The sequence below is a fragment of the Daphnia pulex genome, chromosome 3 (genome assembly GCF_021134715.1).
Source record: "Daphnia pulex isolate KAP4 chromosome 3, ASM2113471v1".
Lineage (NCBI taxonomy): Eukaryota > Metazoa > Arthropoda > Branchiopoda > Diplostraca > Daphniidae > Daphnia > Daphnia pulex.
In genome coordinates, this window is record NC_060019.1 from 435,326 (window position 1) to 449,073 (window position 13,748).

Consider the following 13,748-nt stretch of genomic DNA (forward strand, 5'->3'; position numbering starts at 1 on the left):
CGCCCTGCGGCAAAGTCTTCACGTTTCTTAACAATCGATTCTCCAGAATATCAATTGACATTTCCTTTTTTTATTTTAAGTTTTGGAATGGTTAAACACGAAAGATGTAATTAAATTCAACTGATCTCTACGGTCATTTCCTGTTGGCGATTTATTGGGAAATCGACACTATAAGATTCATGTTTCATTTCTGCCCGTGTAATGAACCAAATGTGAAATACTAATATCCTTAAAGAATGAAACGGGGAAAGAAGGAAAGCAACGCGTCATCCAAACATTTATGCTGTTTACTATTGTGCACGGATCAGTGAGTTGTTATTTTGCGGTTGTTTGTCGTCATATCAATAAAAGGTATTATCCATTTGCCCCACTGCTCTCTGCCATATATTTCATTGGCTGTCGGACGATTAAATGGGCAGCTGTGCATGGTCGTACATAAATGGGAGAGCTTATACGACGTGTTTAAGATGTAGAGGTCCCTCTCCACCTGCTTTTTATTATTTGATTGTGGCTCAGTATAACACTCGACATTCACATTCCAATGACAACATTCCACCAACTTTTAGATAATTAAAAGTTAAACGTTTTATTTGTCCTAAAGAGACTATCAAATTGATGTTTTTTTTAATTATAAAAGTGTATTGTCAAATATGAAAAGAAAAATGATGGAAAACAGTAGAATAGTAGAAAAAGGCAGCCAGTTAACTGAATAACTTTTGATGAAATGTTTTAAAGGTAATAAGGGAATTTAGCCAATTCGGGTCTTGGAAGGTTGCGGATGCTCTCCCCCACCAAATAGGCTAATTTGTGAGCATATTGGACTGGTGCCGGGACTCGTAATGTGCCCTGCAAAAGTGAAAGTCAATTCAAAATTAATTCTCTATACCATCAGCTATTAATTTGACAAAAATTATACCGGCCAATTGTAGTAGACTTGCGTCAAAGAGTAAGCCATGGATTGATGGATTTCCGGCGTAAAATTGGCCGAATTAAAGATGATGTTGAAATTGGTGGGCGAAACTGTTCCCTGATTAACTTTCTGAGACACCAGGAAGAAATCGAAGCGGTCAGTGAGCGTCACCGTGTTGTCCACCACCGTTCCGCACGGTGGATTTTCCGGTTTCTCTTTCCTTCCGGCGAAGAAGCGAGTGTTGATTCGTTTGCTAACGACCACGAAAGCAATGCCGGGCGTGTACTTGCCCGACAAAACCCTATTCCCAGCTTCGGTGCAAGCCGACTATAAATCAATTTGAAATTCGTTTAGTTAATTGATTTAAAAAATTTAAAAATGTAATTCAGACCTTGACGGCTGTGACTTCCGTTTCCATGAGGCGGACAATGTCGCCGGCCCCGACGCCATCGCGATAAATGATGATCTTCTCCGGCAGAGTTCGGTTGGCCAGGTAGTAAGCCCTGAAAACATCAATTCATTAGCCTCCAGCTTTATCCCAAGTCAAAATGGAATCATGAACTTTAATTATACCTCAATGATGTGATCATGTGATCCTGGAAACTCGGCGAAATCTCTTCGTTGGCCGAGTGGATTTTGACGGACGAATTGTAGCGCGTGTAACAGGGATTGACGGAAGCCACGAAGGCTCCGACGGCCCTTTTCTGAGTGGCGTCGTGATACGTGTCGTATCCGCAAATCATCCACGGCTGCATTGATTAAAAAACAACATTTTAATCAGATTTGATTGAATTAGATATATGACGTAATTACCTTGTTTGGCACATCGACTCGCCAAGGTTCAGCACCTAATTTGCATGCGATTTGCGTCATGACTTTGGTGGCCACCGACAGTTGTTTCCGCTCATCTCCTTGTAGAATTCTCCCGGTAATAACCTGTGTAACATTAAATTTGATTTAATTCAATGTCGATTTAAAAAAATAGAAATTTTAAAATTACCTGGGAAGCAATGCCCACTTGACAGAAGGTGATGTTTTTGATGACAGAGTAAATGTCTTCTCTGCCCGTCCGCAGTACGCACATGACGATATCGTACGGCTTTTTCGGCAGTTCGTTTTTAAGGGCGTTGGCGTAATTGGTTGTCCGATCGGCCTCTAAACTAATGCTGTAAACAAGGAAAAATATTTTTAAATTAACAAATTGAAATTTGGCTATATTGTCTGGTTGACTTTACTAGTCTGGTTCGGGGACGTTGAACCCTTGAGGACCACCGACTCTTTTGATGAGCTGGACAAAGGATCGAACTTGCTGGCCCATGCTGTTTGGATGAATGACGAGCCAATGGTCCAGCCGGACGGAAACTTGCATTTTCGTGTCTAGAGTTTTATAAACGAGTTAGTAAACCGGAATTCAATTTAACTTTTAAAAAATAGACTTACTATGCATACTGCGGCTCCAATCGCCATCTCTGACATCGATCTTTTTCCCTCCAGTCAAAATAGATTTCGTTGGCAAAATTCTGGCTTGACAGTTGACAATGTCATTTGCAAACTGAATTCCCCAGCTGTTGAGCTCTTGTTGGATCTAATTATTCATTCAATCATTTGTCAATTTGATATATTTGAATCGAGTTAATTTAATCGAGACTCATTTTACCTGCGGAGTTTCTGCCAATCGGCGACGGAATTTCATCAAAGTCTCCACTCGTCTGTCGGGAGCCACTCGAGTGATTGTCGAAATAGCCCGCGTTAAATTAAAGTTAGCCCTATTAAAATTCAAACCAATTTTCATTAGATTTCTTTGATTAATGATTTAAAAATGATGTCATACCTTTGCTCTTGCGAGAGTCCCGTCATTCCGCACAATTCCGGGACAAGGTAGACGTTCTCGTTGTTGCCGCGGTTGATGTCACGACGCGTCGGCTTAGACACGAGCAGCGGCTGCGTGACGGATTTGATCGTCTGCTGGTAACGCTCTTTGTAATAGTTGATGTAACTAATGTCCCGATCCTCTTTGCGCAAATGGAAAGTGGACGAAGCGCTTTGCGTGAAATCCACGTCGTCGATCCTGTACGTCTTGTTGTTGTAGCCCGTCATCACGATTTTGCCCACCAGCTCGGCTGTAATTCGTTCCTAGTTTTAATAAAAATTTAAGAGTTCAAAATTAAATATCTGGTGGGAAAAGGATAAAAGATTTTGTTATTTACCTTGATACCGTCCGATCCTGAGCGTCGAATCCTGTCCATAATGTCTAATGCGCTGTCTCTGCGTAGGAATTTGTGGACGATTTCCACATTCAAAAGACAATCCTTTTCGTGATGATTTATAGCCGTCAGGTATCCAGGCCAAATGGTAATCGGGTGACCCTGCAAATTATTTTAAAAATTCATTTTTAAAAATTATTCCTTTTATTTCATTTTAAATAGATTAACGACAAACCGGAACGTCTTCTCTGGCTGCCGCATCGTAATAGTCGCGTCGGATCATGACCATGTTTAGATTGGCCAGGCAACGGCGCAGGATCAAATTCATGACCTAAACATAACCAAAATCGTCACTTATCTATTGGCAAACATTTTAATTATTTTAAAAACTTACGCTGTTGTAAACAGGATCGCCCGCCTGAATTTCGTTTTTAAAATCCAAGGTTATTTTGACGTCAGTTTCATCGGACGTCCGTCTCGACGCCAATTCCAGCGGCTGTCGTAAAACAATTGCAAAAATGGAGTTGCCATGGGATCATTTGACATTTTGGATAATTTTATACTTGGGCCAGACGAGTCGTGTTGTAGAGTAGAGTCCCGTCGAACACGTATTTGCCCAGGGTTCTTTCGTGAACGCGAATGAGAGCTTTTTTGACGCCGGGATGGTCGATTTCCGGTGTGAAATCGACGCGGTATTGCAACAAATGCATATCCGGTTTCTTAATCAACTGAAAGTAATTGGAGCGCACATCCAGCGGAGCTCCTCCCGATCCTAAATTTTATGCAAACAATTTTTTAACGTTTTTTAACATTATTCCAGGAATTTGTTTTGTTATTTTTTGAAAATATAACCAGTTTTGACGAATGTCGGCGAGGGTCTTGTGACAACATGCCGGTTGGCTTCTCGGTCTGGTGCCCTTTGGACTTCGATGGCTGTCGCCCCTGCCACATTCCCTGGGGTTTGAATGGCTGCTGGAGCAGTCCCAACAGGTCCAGCAGTTGTCACCTGTGGTGCAGTTCGCACAGCTCCGCGTCCAATTCCCTGTTGTTCGTAGGAAAAATAGAATTAGATTTTATTAAAATACCTGGGCGGACCCTTTTGAAATTCAAATTTTTACCGCCCTTCCGTCAGTCAAATTTCAGACTGACACATTTTAAAAAGAAAATCTAAATTGTGGAAAGCAACAAGTTGACAGGTGACTCTGCCTTTTATGGGGTAAATAGACAAACATACAACACATGACCTTAGGGGATTATCTGCCTTAGGCTGTACGGAGGAAAGCTCCCAACAACAAACCAACTAACGTCTACCAGGTATACGAACAAAGAGTAAATATGTTTTTTTGAAAGCGAATCTTTTCTAATTTTTTTAATTTATTCAAATTTTTATAAAAATGATTCTAGGTCTACCTGCGAAATTGGCGGATTATCTCCTGGTCGTCTGGGCGCTTGTTGTGGCGGTGCATTTGAACGTCCTCTGCCACCAGCTCTTTTTGTTGCGTCTGCCATTCTTGACTCGCTCTGATGAACTGAATATCCGCTTCCCAGAGGTTCTTGGCCGCGCTCACCCTCCGACAAAAACCCCTCCAGACATACTACTACAACAACAACAAACACAACACTATACGGTCAGTGGAAGACCAAGCCCCGCCCACAATTTGAAAACCTTGGCTCATCTCCCAGCGCCGCAATTGCGGCCCAGTTGGAGTAAGTAGAAAGAGAAAGGCTAGCTCGAATTTCTTGGTCGGGGTGATATGGGAAATTGCTCTTTTCCCAAGTCATCAAGTCAGCCGGGTGCGATATATGGCGGCGCTAACTATTTTTGGGGTTAAGGTCCAGATGTTGGGAGACACACACGTGTACTGTGTCGACTCGCTATTTTTTTCTTTGTTGGCGATAAACAATATAAAGGCAGCTGCGCTAGGACCAATGGGATTTGGAAACGTTTATACTGTTTTATATATTTTCTTTACTGAGAAATAAAATTCGTTTGTACCGTTGGCTGTTTTGCAGTCAGGAAAAACATGAGCGTTCTTTGAGGTCATTACGCCCGTAAGGGATTCGGGGATTCCTAGTAGAAAAATTTCTTTTATTAAAAAATATTTTTGTGTTTTTTTTTTTACAAAGATGCGTCTATTTGGCTTGGGGGTGTTGCTTATATGTTTCGCTTTTGGTGAAGCTGTTTTCCATATTTTAAAATAACGGAGAAGTTGAACTTGATATATTTCGTTGGTTTCATCTCATTTTCCTGGATGTTAATACTTTGTAAAGAAAGTTATTGTTTTTGGCACTGGGGTGTCAGAATTTCGAAACAAAAATAGTCATTAAGAGGTTGTGAATATACAAGGAAAATTTTTTTATTGACATTGACCACACACTCACACAGTTTTAGATTACATCGTTCGTTAGCTCTCGTCAAGTTAATTAAGAGGACTTTTTGTGGTTTCATCACGCCTTCTTGATCAGGAAACTATTATTCGGTTTAAACATGTTGAGATGGTGTACTATATAGATTGCCCAGTATTTTTTTTTTACCTGAGTTCCGCATTGTAGGTAGGCCGTCGCTCCGTAGGGTCTTCCAGGAGGGGGAAACTCTTTTATAGGAATGAATCCATCCTCCATATTTTCCCCGGAGGGGCTGGTGTAAATCTTTCCTTTGTGTTCTGACCACAACAGCAGCCATCAGCTGCAACGTGTACAATATTTAAAAGTTATTTGATAGTATTCAACTCATTTCTTTTGAACTTGTACCATTTTCACCCGTAAATTTATGTCAAATTAGTCACCTCTGTTGGGGTACCGGATATGACTTTGCTCAATGGAAGAATTCAACCCTCGATAACATTCGAATTTAAACTTTCAAACGATTCAAATTTACTTAACCGTGTCTTATAGGTTCCGACCTGCTGGATTTGGATAGGGGCCACCATAATAAAAAGCTTAGTTGAGTCTACCGTGTTGCTGAAAATAGGGTGGAAAACACAACGGCGCAACAACCATTGGACTAATTTATGTCTCAAAATTTTGTAATTGCCAAGTTTTAAGGAAGCCAGCAATTACGTTGGGTAGGAAAGGCTTTAACAGTCATGAGATTATTTCAGTGTAGGCCTTCCTTGGCTTTGTAGAACAGCAACACGAAAATGAACAAAGAAAAGGTATAGATTTGGTTGTTCAGACAGGTTTTGAAGGTAAAGTTGACATGGCAATCTTGATTGATTTTTCAAGACTAACAAAAATGTATTTTCCCTTTTTCAGTTTCCATCTTATCCTTTGAATCATTTTTAACCGTCTAGCCCATTTCCAGTTTTGTTTCAAAACTGCATCTCTCGGCACTACAGCATACAAATGAGACACATATAGGCCGAGACAGCGTACAGACCCCTGGGATCTTTTACAACATAGTCTTTGACTTTGACAATAAATCCAACAGTTTGTTTTAGACCAAGTTTTAAACCATCCAGACATATATCTCAGCAGACGTTGGTCTCCATGCAACTTTGGAACACTATCGGATTTCACATGCCTATACCCCGTTTCAAATTTAAAAGTTGGTTCAATTTCGTGTGTGTTTCATTTTGCGCTAGTTTTATTTTTTATTTTATTATTTTATTTTTAAAACATTTTGGGGTTCGTGGAAATGAAAAGGCGAATATGAGAAACGTGACCTCAACGAATGTCTTGAAATAGATTTCAACAGAAGGCCAACTGGACGAACCATAAAATTTTATCTGATGGGAAATTTGATAAAGTTTTAAGATAGGCTTTTTTGATTAATGAACACATGCGCTGGATGGTGATTGCAATTATAATCTACTGGTTTAAATAATGTGGGAAATATTGGGTGGTCTTCATTTAAGATGCTATATCCTATATTTTAGTTTATACAATAATAAGGAAGATATGGTGCAGACAAGAATGAAAAAGCGGAAACAGTATCGATCCATTTGATAGCGAGTTCAAGTTGGGAGAGGCCATTCAAGCTCTTTGTTGGATAATGATTCACGGCCGCTCATTGGGGTGGCGACCCTCTGTTACCGAACAAAATTTCCCCCCTTCTAATTCGTTCCCATGACTCAATTCAGTATAATTATGTGTAATTTCTGGTCTCAAGTCTCGTAACCAGAGCCATTTACTAAGTAATGGCTCTGTCGTAACTAGCTGATTTGTTTCCACATTTCAGTTTGTCCAAGAGACTGTGGAATTCGCCCTTTGGCATGGCAACGGATGGAAAGGCAAAATTACATTCGGCAACAGAGAGTCGGGTTCGGGCAGTTGGCACGATAAGTGACTGTAATTAGAGTAGAGCGTGACTCAAATAGACCGTGATCATATAAATTGTCACGATTTACGATTACGAATACAAAATTCGAACAGCCCGCCGCGTATTTTAACGAATTTGTTTACACGTGGCAACGTCGCGCTTTTGTTTCAAAATCTTTTCGGCTTTCACTGACGTTTCGAATTTCGGCTGTTATTTTGGAGCAAACATTGTATGTTTGTATCAGTTGACGTAATTCTAGATAGAAAATCTTTAGTTCTCTTTTAAACTTAATTGACGGTTTGAAAATGGCCGAAAGTGACGAAAATGCACAAGATCAAGTTGATGAAGAGTCTCGCCTAAGTCTTCTCAATGATGCACTAGACCAAGCCTCCAAAAAAATCATGAACAAAATTTTAAGGTATTGATTATTTTTGAAAACTTATTGTGTCACTGATATTACTGATCAGTCTTTTATGTTCGTATTCTAGTCAAAAGGCTTTTGCAGAATGTCTTCCGTTTTTGAAAAGGAAAACTCTCGCTCTGTTGCATACCATTTTTGGTCAAAAATTACAGTCCAAATTAAAGGAAGAAATTGACGATCTTTTTTCATTTCTTAATCTAAAAGAGAAGCTTGATTTTCTTGATAAAATTGACTTAGAACAAGCAGAGTTATCTCAGGGTGAAACTGTCTGGTAATATATTTCAGTTCAACCTTTTGTTAGTTTCAAATGTATCTAATTTGTGTTTGTTGCTATTAGGAGACCGACGGGAGATCCATCTAAGGATATGCTGGCTTACGACATGCCTGCCTTGCAGTCACATAAAGAAGAACTTTTGTCATCTCTAAAAGAACTTCAAGCGGAAAATGAGAATGAAAAGAAAAAGATCCTCAAAGTTGTGGAAGGCATCAGTGAAACTGAAAAACAAATCGAGGGACTATTGATTAAGAATGAGAAAACACTCAAAGTTTTATCCAGCTTTCCAAGTTTATAATCTCAATGTATTTTTTTTATTCTGTACATTACATCAAATTTCCCCAATTGTGCGATTCGACTTTGCCTGCAAACCTTCTGTCAGATAATAGTTAAAGTCTAGTCTCAGCAGCAGCTGTGCAATTGGCTCCATCGTCGTTCCCGAACTCTGCTGGTACATTCCGTTTAGTAAGGAGAAAAGTAACTGCATCAGTCTCTCGAATTCCAGGTTGAGCTCAGCAACAAGAAGCATCAGCCCTTCCTTTCTGTCATTGGCAAAGAACCCACAGAATTTCAGAGCCAAATGTATGAGGTCCTTGAAACAGGCTTGCATCTGTAGAACACAAAAATGGATATTTGACTTGAGCTAGGCAAGAGACAGGTATGTGTCAATTACTGCTGGGACGTGAAGAAAAGTTTGTGCGGCAATGACGACAAGAAAGTTGGCGTGTGCAGATCGGAATTTGTCAAAGTCTTGACACTGATCAATTTGACGATCCATAATAGATTTTTGTACTTCAATGACATCGATCTGGATGTACTGGCTTAGATGGATGAGGACGTGTTGCAGGTTCCATCTCAATTCCAGTACCGGCTTATCCAACACGACCAGATTTTTCCACAATCCGTTCAAGTTCAACTGGATGCGCCGCAAATTCAATAGCAGCCGGAAAATCTTGTTGTAGGTTTGCATCGTATCAGGCGTGAAGATCAGCACTCCAAGAGGCCATTCAGTCCTATAATTAAACAGTAAAAAAGTACAGTTTTTATTCGATAAGATGTCGTATTGCAAATACGTACTTGTACTCGAGGAAAACACGTTCCCATCCTTGGCCTTGTACATCCGGCATGATGTTCACCGACAGTCGCTCGATTTCAGCCTCTTCTTCTTCTAGATATTTCTTGAGTGAGTTCATCAGTCTCTGTTGTAAGGCGAATTGATTGGCAACCAACTGGACCGGAGTGAACTGTCCGTCAAGGATACTTTCCGTCTGATGAATAAAATAGGCAAAGATGTCTCCCTTCTTCATCAAGAAAGTGTTAAGAATCATGTTGAGACTGCGGTTGAGTCGATCCTTTTCAGTCACCAAGTTCCAAAGCCTTCTGGCCATTTGATCGCGACACTGTCGAATAATTTCTACAATGTTTTCGAAAGGAATCTTTCGCAATTTGCCCATAAACTCCCAGTCCTCTTCGCTGAGGTCTTGGGCTTCACTGAGAGCTACAACTGATTCTCCGACAAACAAAACTTGCTGGGCAAGGGACACACTCAAGCAATTGGGTATCTTTTCACCATTGATGACAAAATTTTTGGAACCATCTAGATGGATAAAAAATTCATTGTATGGATCTAAAAGCTTTCCAAACAACAACCATGATACTAATTGCTTGTGAAGAACTTTAAGACAAACATTGTAGATCTGCTGAAATGTAGCAATGATTTTAGAGACTCCACAGTGATCACGATAGTGTTGAATAGTGTCCATCAGCAGACAGTTTGGCTCTTGCAACTTAATGGCATCCACCAATTCCTTCAAATATTCGAGCAGCAGAGTGTGTGGCATGATCTTTGAATGAATACCAGTCACTCCCAACATTGATGATCCTTCCAGAATTTCTACTTCAATCACCAAAAGTTCTTCTTGAAACTCGGTGACACATTTTGCTATGGACTGTTTGATAACTTCCAGGTAAAGACTGTTCATTTTTCTGTCTTCGGCAAATTCGTTGAGGAAGGCTACATTTGAGCCGATTTTGAGCAATGGTTTGATGATTTCTTTCTCAGATTGGCACAAGCCAACATCAGCAATTGCTGAACACATTTCAAATTGTCCGTTATCTTTCTTAACAAAAAGTGCACCAGGTTGACCACTCAACATGAATAACAATTCTCTTATCATTTTTGTAAGTGGGGTTGAATTCCTGCGATATATATTAACACTGTCTAACCATGCACGATGTGGTCTAACTAAACAAAAATTTTACTCGTTTTCTCATTTAAATTTTGACGTTTGTTGTTATGGCGCCCTGCCGCAAGTTGTTTTCGTCACCGCTAGATGGCAGCAGCCACAAATAAACAATGGAAACCTTAAGCCGGTCATAGAAATAAGTTTGTCGACAGCAATGCACCCATCTCTAACCAACCACCAACCATAGAAATAAGTTCCCGATTCAGATTCACGAACGAAAGAAGAATTAAACTAGTTTAAGATGTCCAATACAACTATTTCTTGGATTTGCAATGAATTGTCTCGTCTCTTGGAATTTTCCGTGACTCAAGAAGAATATCAGGACATTGCACAGTATAAATATTTGATATTTAAATTTTACGATCTATATTCAATCAATGTCATCCAGGTATCTGATATCGATGGAGAGCAGTCGCGATGTTGAAGACTACTTGCAGTCAATGCTTGACTTGTCAAATCCTGAACATCGTCGATTTGTTGAAGTTCTTTTGAACCGTTTGGGTTATTCCATTGAAAAGAAGTCTCCCACAACAACCCAAACTGGGTCGAAAAAAGGCCAACAGGTCGGCAAGGAAGACATTTCAAACAAGCAGCAATCAAAGAAAAGGGTGAAGCAAATCAACCTGTTTTCTAAAGAGGGACAAGCGAAAGAAACAATCACACTACCAGGACAACATAAGTATCCATATAATTTCATTCACCTATTTCATTCATATCATGGCATAATTTTTTATCAGGTGTGAATGTCAGGCATCAAAGCATAGTCTTGTCAGAAACTGCTTAGAGTGTGGGAGAGTGATTTGTGCCCAGGAAGGACCAGGACCATGTGTGTTTTGTACTGAAAATGTGAGTCTTTCAACATCTTTTTACCAATTAATTTTATTACACCTCCTAACATTTTATCATTATGAAATAGATGTCAGCCTGTGAGAAAGAAGCACTACTTCAATCCAACAATGCACCAGCACAGCGTACAAAACAATCTGGTAGAAGATTTCTGGATGGAACTGCTCCACTTCCTGATAAGGCATTCACAACAGCCATGGCTCACAAAGAAAAGCTTTTGGAATTCGATAGGACAAGGTTTGAGAGACGGAATATCTTTCTATTCTTTATATTTAAAATACAATTGATAGTGTTGTTCTTTGCTAACAGTGAACACCGAACTCGAGTTATCGATGACGAATCCGACTATTTCAACGCCGATAGCAACAAGTGGTTGAACCCGAAACAGCGGGACGCCCTTCGAACCAAAGAAAAGGAACTGCGGGACAGTCGTCACGGATCCAGGAGACAAATCAAAGTCACGCTTGATTTTGCAGGTATTTAAAGGCATAATTCTTATTTTCCCATCACCCACTAATGTCATTTTACGGTATATTTTCAGGGCGACAGGTGATTGAAGAGCAAAGTACTTATGAAGAACTATTCACCGAGCAGCAATTTGAAGAAGAAAGAAAGGAATACTATGACGAGTACGCCGTGAATCCCGCACTGGCATTCCCACGTCCCATCGTAATTACATTTCTGGATTCTAAATTAATTAATTAACATTCAGATGGTACCCTCTTATATTTAGTACGATTCTGCTTTCGATGAAAATGCATCGCAAGTTACTCGATCGACTAGTAGCAAGAGCGATGAAAAAGTTCGCGTTCAAGACGCTGAACTTCAAAAAATGAGCGATCCTGGAAAATGTCTGAGCATGCATCAACCATATGCTTCTCTATTGGTCGCCGGAATTAAAAAGTAACAAATTTGTGCAATAATAAGCAATGTGGGTAAATTGCTAATGAATATTTGTTTAGACACGAAGGTCGGACGTGGTACTCATCGCATCGCGGTAGATTGTGGATCGCGTCCACCGTTAAAGAGCCTTTGCCCGAGGAGATAAAACAACTGGAAAATTTCTACAAGACGCTTTACGGCAAAACCGATTTGGCTTTCCCTCAAAATTATCCATCCGGTTGCCTGTTGGGCTGCGTTGAAGTGGTGGACGTTTTGCCACAGGAAGAGTATAGGATTCAGCATCCTAATGGAGAAAGCGAATCGCCGTACGTCTTTGTCTGCGAGAATCCTCACGAATTATTTGTTAAATTTCCCAACAAAGGCCAACACAAAATCTGTAAGTTTCCAGATTTTTCTTATTTTCACTTGGCAGTGTGATTTATTCATTTCATTGGCACAGATAAACTGGATCCTGCAGTCCATCAGACTGCCAAAAAATCGTTGCGGTTTTGATGTTCCAGTTAAAAGTACCGTGATAAATTGCTGTTATAAAAATTTATTTGTGAAATAGATTTTTTAAATGCAAAATAATAATTAGAGTGGTTATTATTTTGGGCGTTGTTTAAGAAAATGCATGTCAAACTTTTTGGCGCCAAAAACAATTTCTATAAACAAATATGCAAATTAAACCACCCCTCATTTCTCGGGGGGGTTTAGGTATAAAAAGTAGGCATGCATTGTGTAGAAGAAGAAAGAAGGGCCCTCCCACCTGCTCCCACTTTCAGTGTCTAGTCAAGCGTTAACCTTGGAAGTGGAACAACCCAAAAAATACCCGCTCGTCTAAACCCTCCTCCTCGGCTAGTCGGTGCTCACATTTGCTCATTGATCGTCCCCTCAGTATTACGTTCCTTTCGAAATGGCCACGTCACAGTTTATCTCCAAAGCGGCATCTACCTCAAGTTCATTGACTAATAACCAGTCCAAAAACAACAACAATATTCAAGAAGCAGACAGCACTTACAGGTAAAAAGAAACCTGTATTTTCTTGTGACGTAAACAAATAACTGTTAATAACTTATCGTGGACATTTGTTATCTGACAGAGCATTGAATCACTGTTGCTTTTGCGGTATTTTACTCGATCCGAAAAATTTAACTGTGAACGTTAACACACAGAGTATCACTGTCTGGTGTAATAATTGTCGAAAAACGAACGCTTTGGGCAAAATACGTCACGATAAAGGAAAGGAGGAAAAAAGAAAAATGTGAAGTACGCCCCACCATCAGACCGTCCAATCACAAATCTAATTTTCTAAATTGAAATCGAGATCTTTACTACTACATTGCGACTATATAGGCCTACAGTCAAGGCTCCAATTGTTATTTCCTCATTTCTCGTGCTATTAAATGTGTGTATTTTTTTAAAGAAAAATGTCGATGTTCGATTAATACAATTCGCCTTCTATTTTGTTTCCTTTTGTAAGTCGACAGTGTAATTCTAAGAAAATAATAGTCAATATACACATGAGTGAATGAATGAATATACCACAATAACAAATTCAGATTTCAGACATGCTATCAATCACAAATGGTAGTATTTATAATCAATACTATGAATCCTCCGTTGACGTGTATGTTTCATTTTTAAAAATGAAATAAAATCACAAACTCAGAAGTTAATTCGTTACCTTTTTACCTTGCTCTT

At 39.7% G+C, this 13,748-nt stretch overlaps 5 protein-coding genes across 10 annotated transcripts in view; 3 read left to right on the forward strand and 2 right to left on the reverse strand.

Moving 5' to 3' along the window:
* LOC124190745 overlaps positions 1-8,415 on the forward strand; it is a 26,316-nt gene extending 17,901 nt beyond the window's left edge. For 2 of the 5 annotated variants that reach the window (XR_006873060.1, XR_006873064.1), the window contains 4 exons: positions 3,337-4,428; positions 4,519-7,793; positions 7,864-8,067; positions 8,134-8,415. The gene's annotated coding sequence lies outside the window, so the exon portion shown is untranslated. The remainder of the gene's footprint in view (positions 1-3,336; positions 4,429-4,518; positions 7,794-7,863; positions 8,068-8,133) is intronic. The other 3 variants (XR_006873061.1, XR_006873062.1, XR_006873063.1) reach the window with 3 other exon arrangements.
* LOC124190750 (piwi-like protein Siwi) lies at positions 611-4,659 on the reverse strand. The gene is made up of 16 exons (XM_046583594.1): positions 4,525-4,659; positions 3,967-4,156; positions 3,678-3,886; positions 3,509-3,610; positions 3,350-3,445; positions 3,118-3,276; positions 2,742-3,043; positions 2,568-2,676; positions 2,351-2,495; positions 2,146-2,287; positions 1,911-2,076; positions 1,724-1,846; positions 1,484-1,659; positions 1,302-1,413; positions 917-1,237; positions 611-846 (listed from the first exon to the last, which is right to left on the reverse strand). The coding sequence occupies exons 1-16, from the start codon at positions 4,621-4,623 to the stop codon at positions 730-732; spliced, it is 2,568 nt and encodes an 855-aa protein (XP_046439550.1). The 5' UTR covers positions 4,624-4,659; the 3' UTR covers positions 611-729.
* LOC124189805 (polyamine-modulated factor 1-like) lies at positions 7,681-8,368 on the forward strand. Its single transcript, XM_046582276.1, has 3 exons — positions 7,681-7,713; positions 7,949-8,067; positions 8,134-8,368. Exons 1-3 carry the CDS (start codon positions 7,681-7,683, stop codon positions 8,366-8,368), a joined length of 387 nt encoding a protein of 128 aa, XP_046438232.1.
* LOC124190751 (gamma-tubulin complex component 4-like) lies at positions 8,343-10,379 on the reverse strand. The gene is made up of 3 exons (XM_046583595.1): positions 9,148-10,379; positions 8,744-9,083; positions 8,343-8,680 (listed from the first exon to the last, which is right to left on the reverse strand). The coding sequence occupies exons 1-3, from the start codon at positions 10,245-10,247 to the stop codon at positions 8,402-8,404; spliced, it is 1,719 nt and encodes a 572-aa protein (XP_046439551.1). The 5' UTR covers positions 10,248-10,379; the 3' UTR covers positions 8,343-8,401.
* Positions 10,380-10,400: 21 nt separating this feature from the next.
* Positions 10,401-13,508, forward strand: LOC124190752 (activating signal cointegrator 1-like). 2 transcript variants are annotated; one of them, XM_046583596.1, is made up of 12 exons: positions 10,401-10,452; positions 10,506-10,649; positions 10,705-10,995; positions 11,054-11,162; positions 11,233-11,399; positions 11,472-11,638; positions 11,704-11,831; positions 11,896-12,065; positions 12,125-12,441; positions 12,505-12,622; positions 12,988-13,067; positions 13,147-13,508. In XM_046583596.1, exons 2-10 carry the CDS (start codon positions 10,558-10,560, stop codon positions 12,555-12,557), a joined length of 1,494 nt encoding a protein of 497 aa, XP_046439552.1. In that variant the 5' UTR covers positions 10,401-10,452; positions 10,506-10,557; the 3' UTR covers positions 12,558-12,622; positions 12,988-13,067; positions 13,147-13,508. The 2 variants fall into 2 exon arrangements, with proteins under 2 accessions (XP_046439552.1, XP_046439553.1); XM_046583597.1 differs by having other exon boundaries at positions 13,220-13,508.
* The last annotated feature ends 240 nt before the right edge of the window (positions 13,509-13,748 follow it).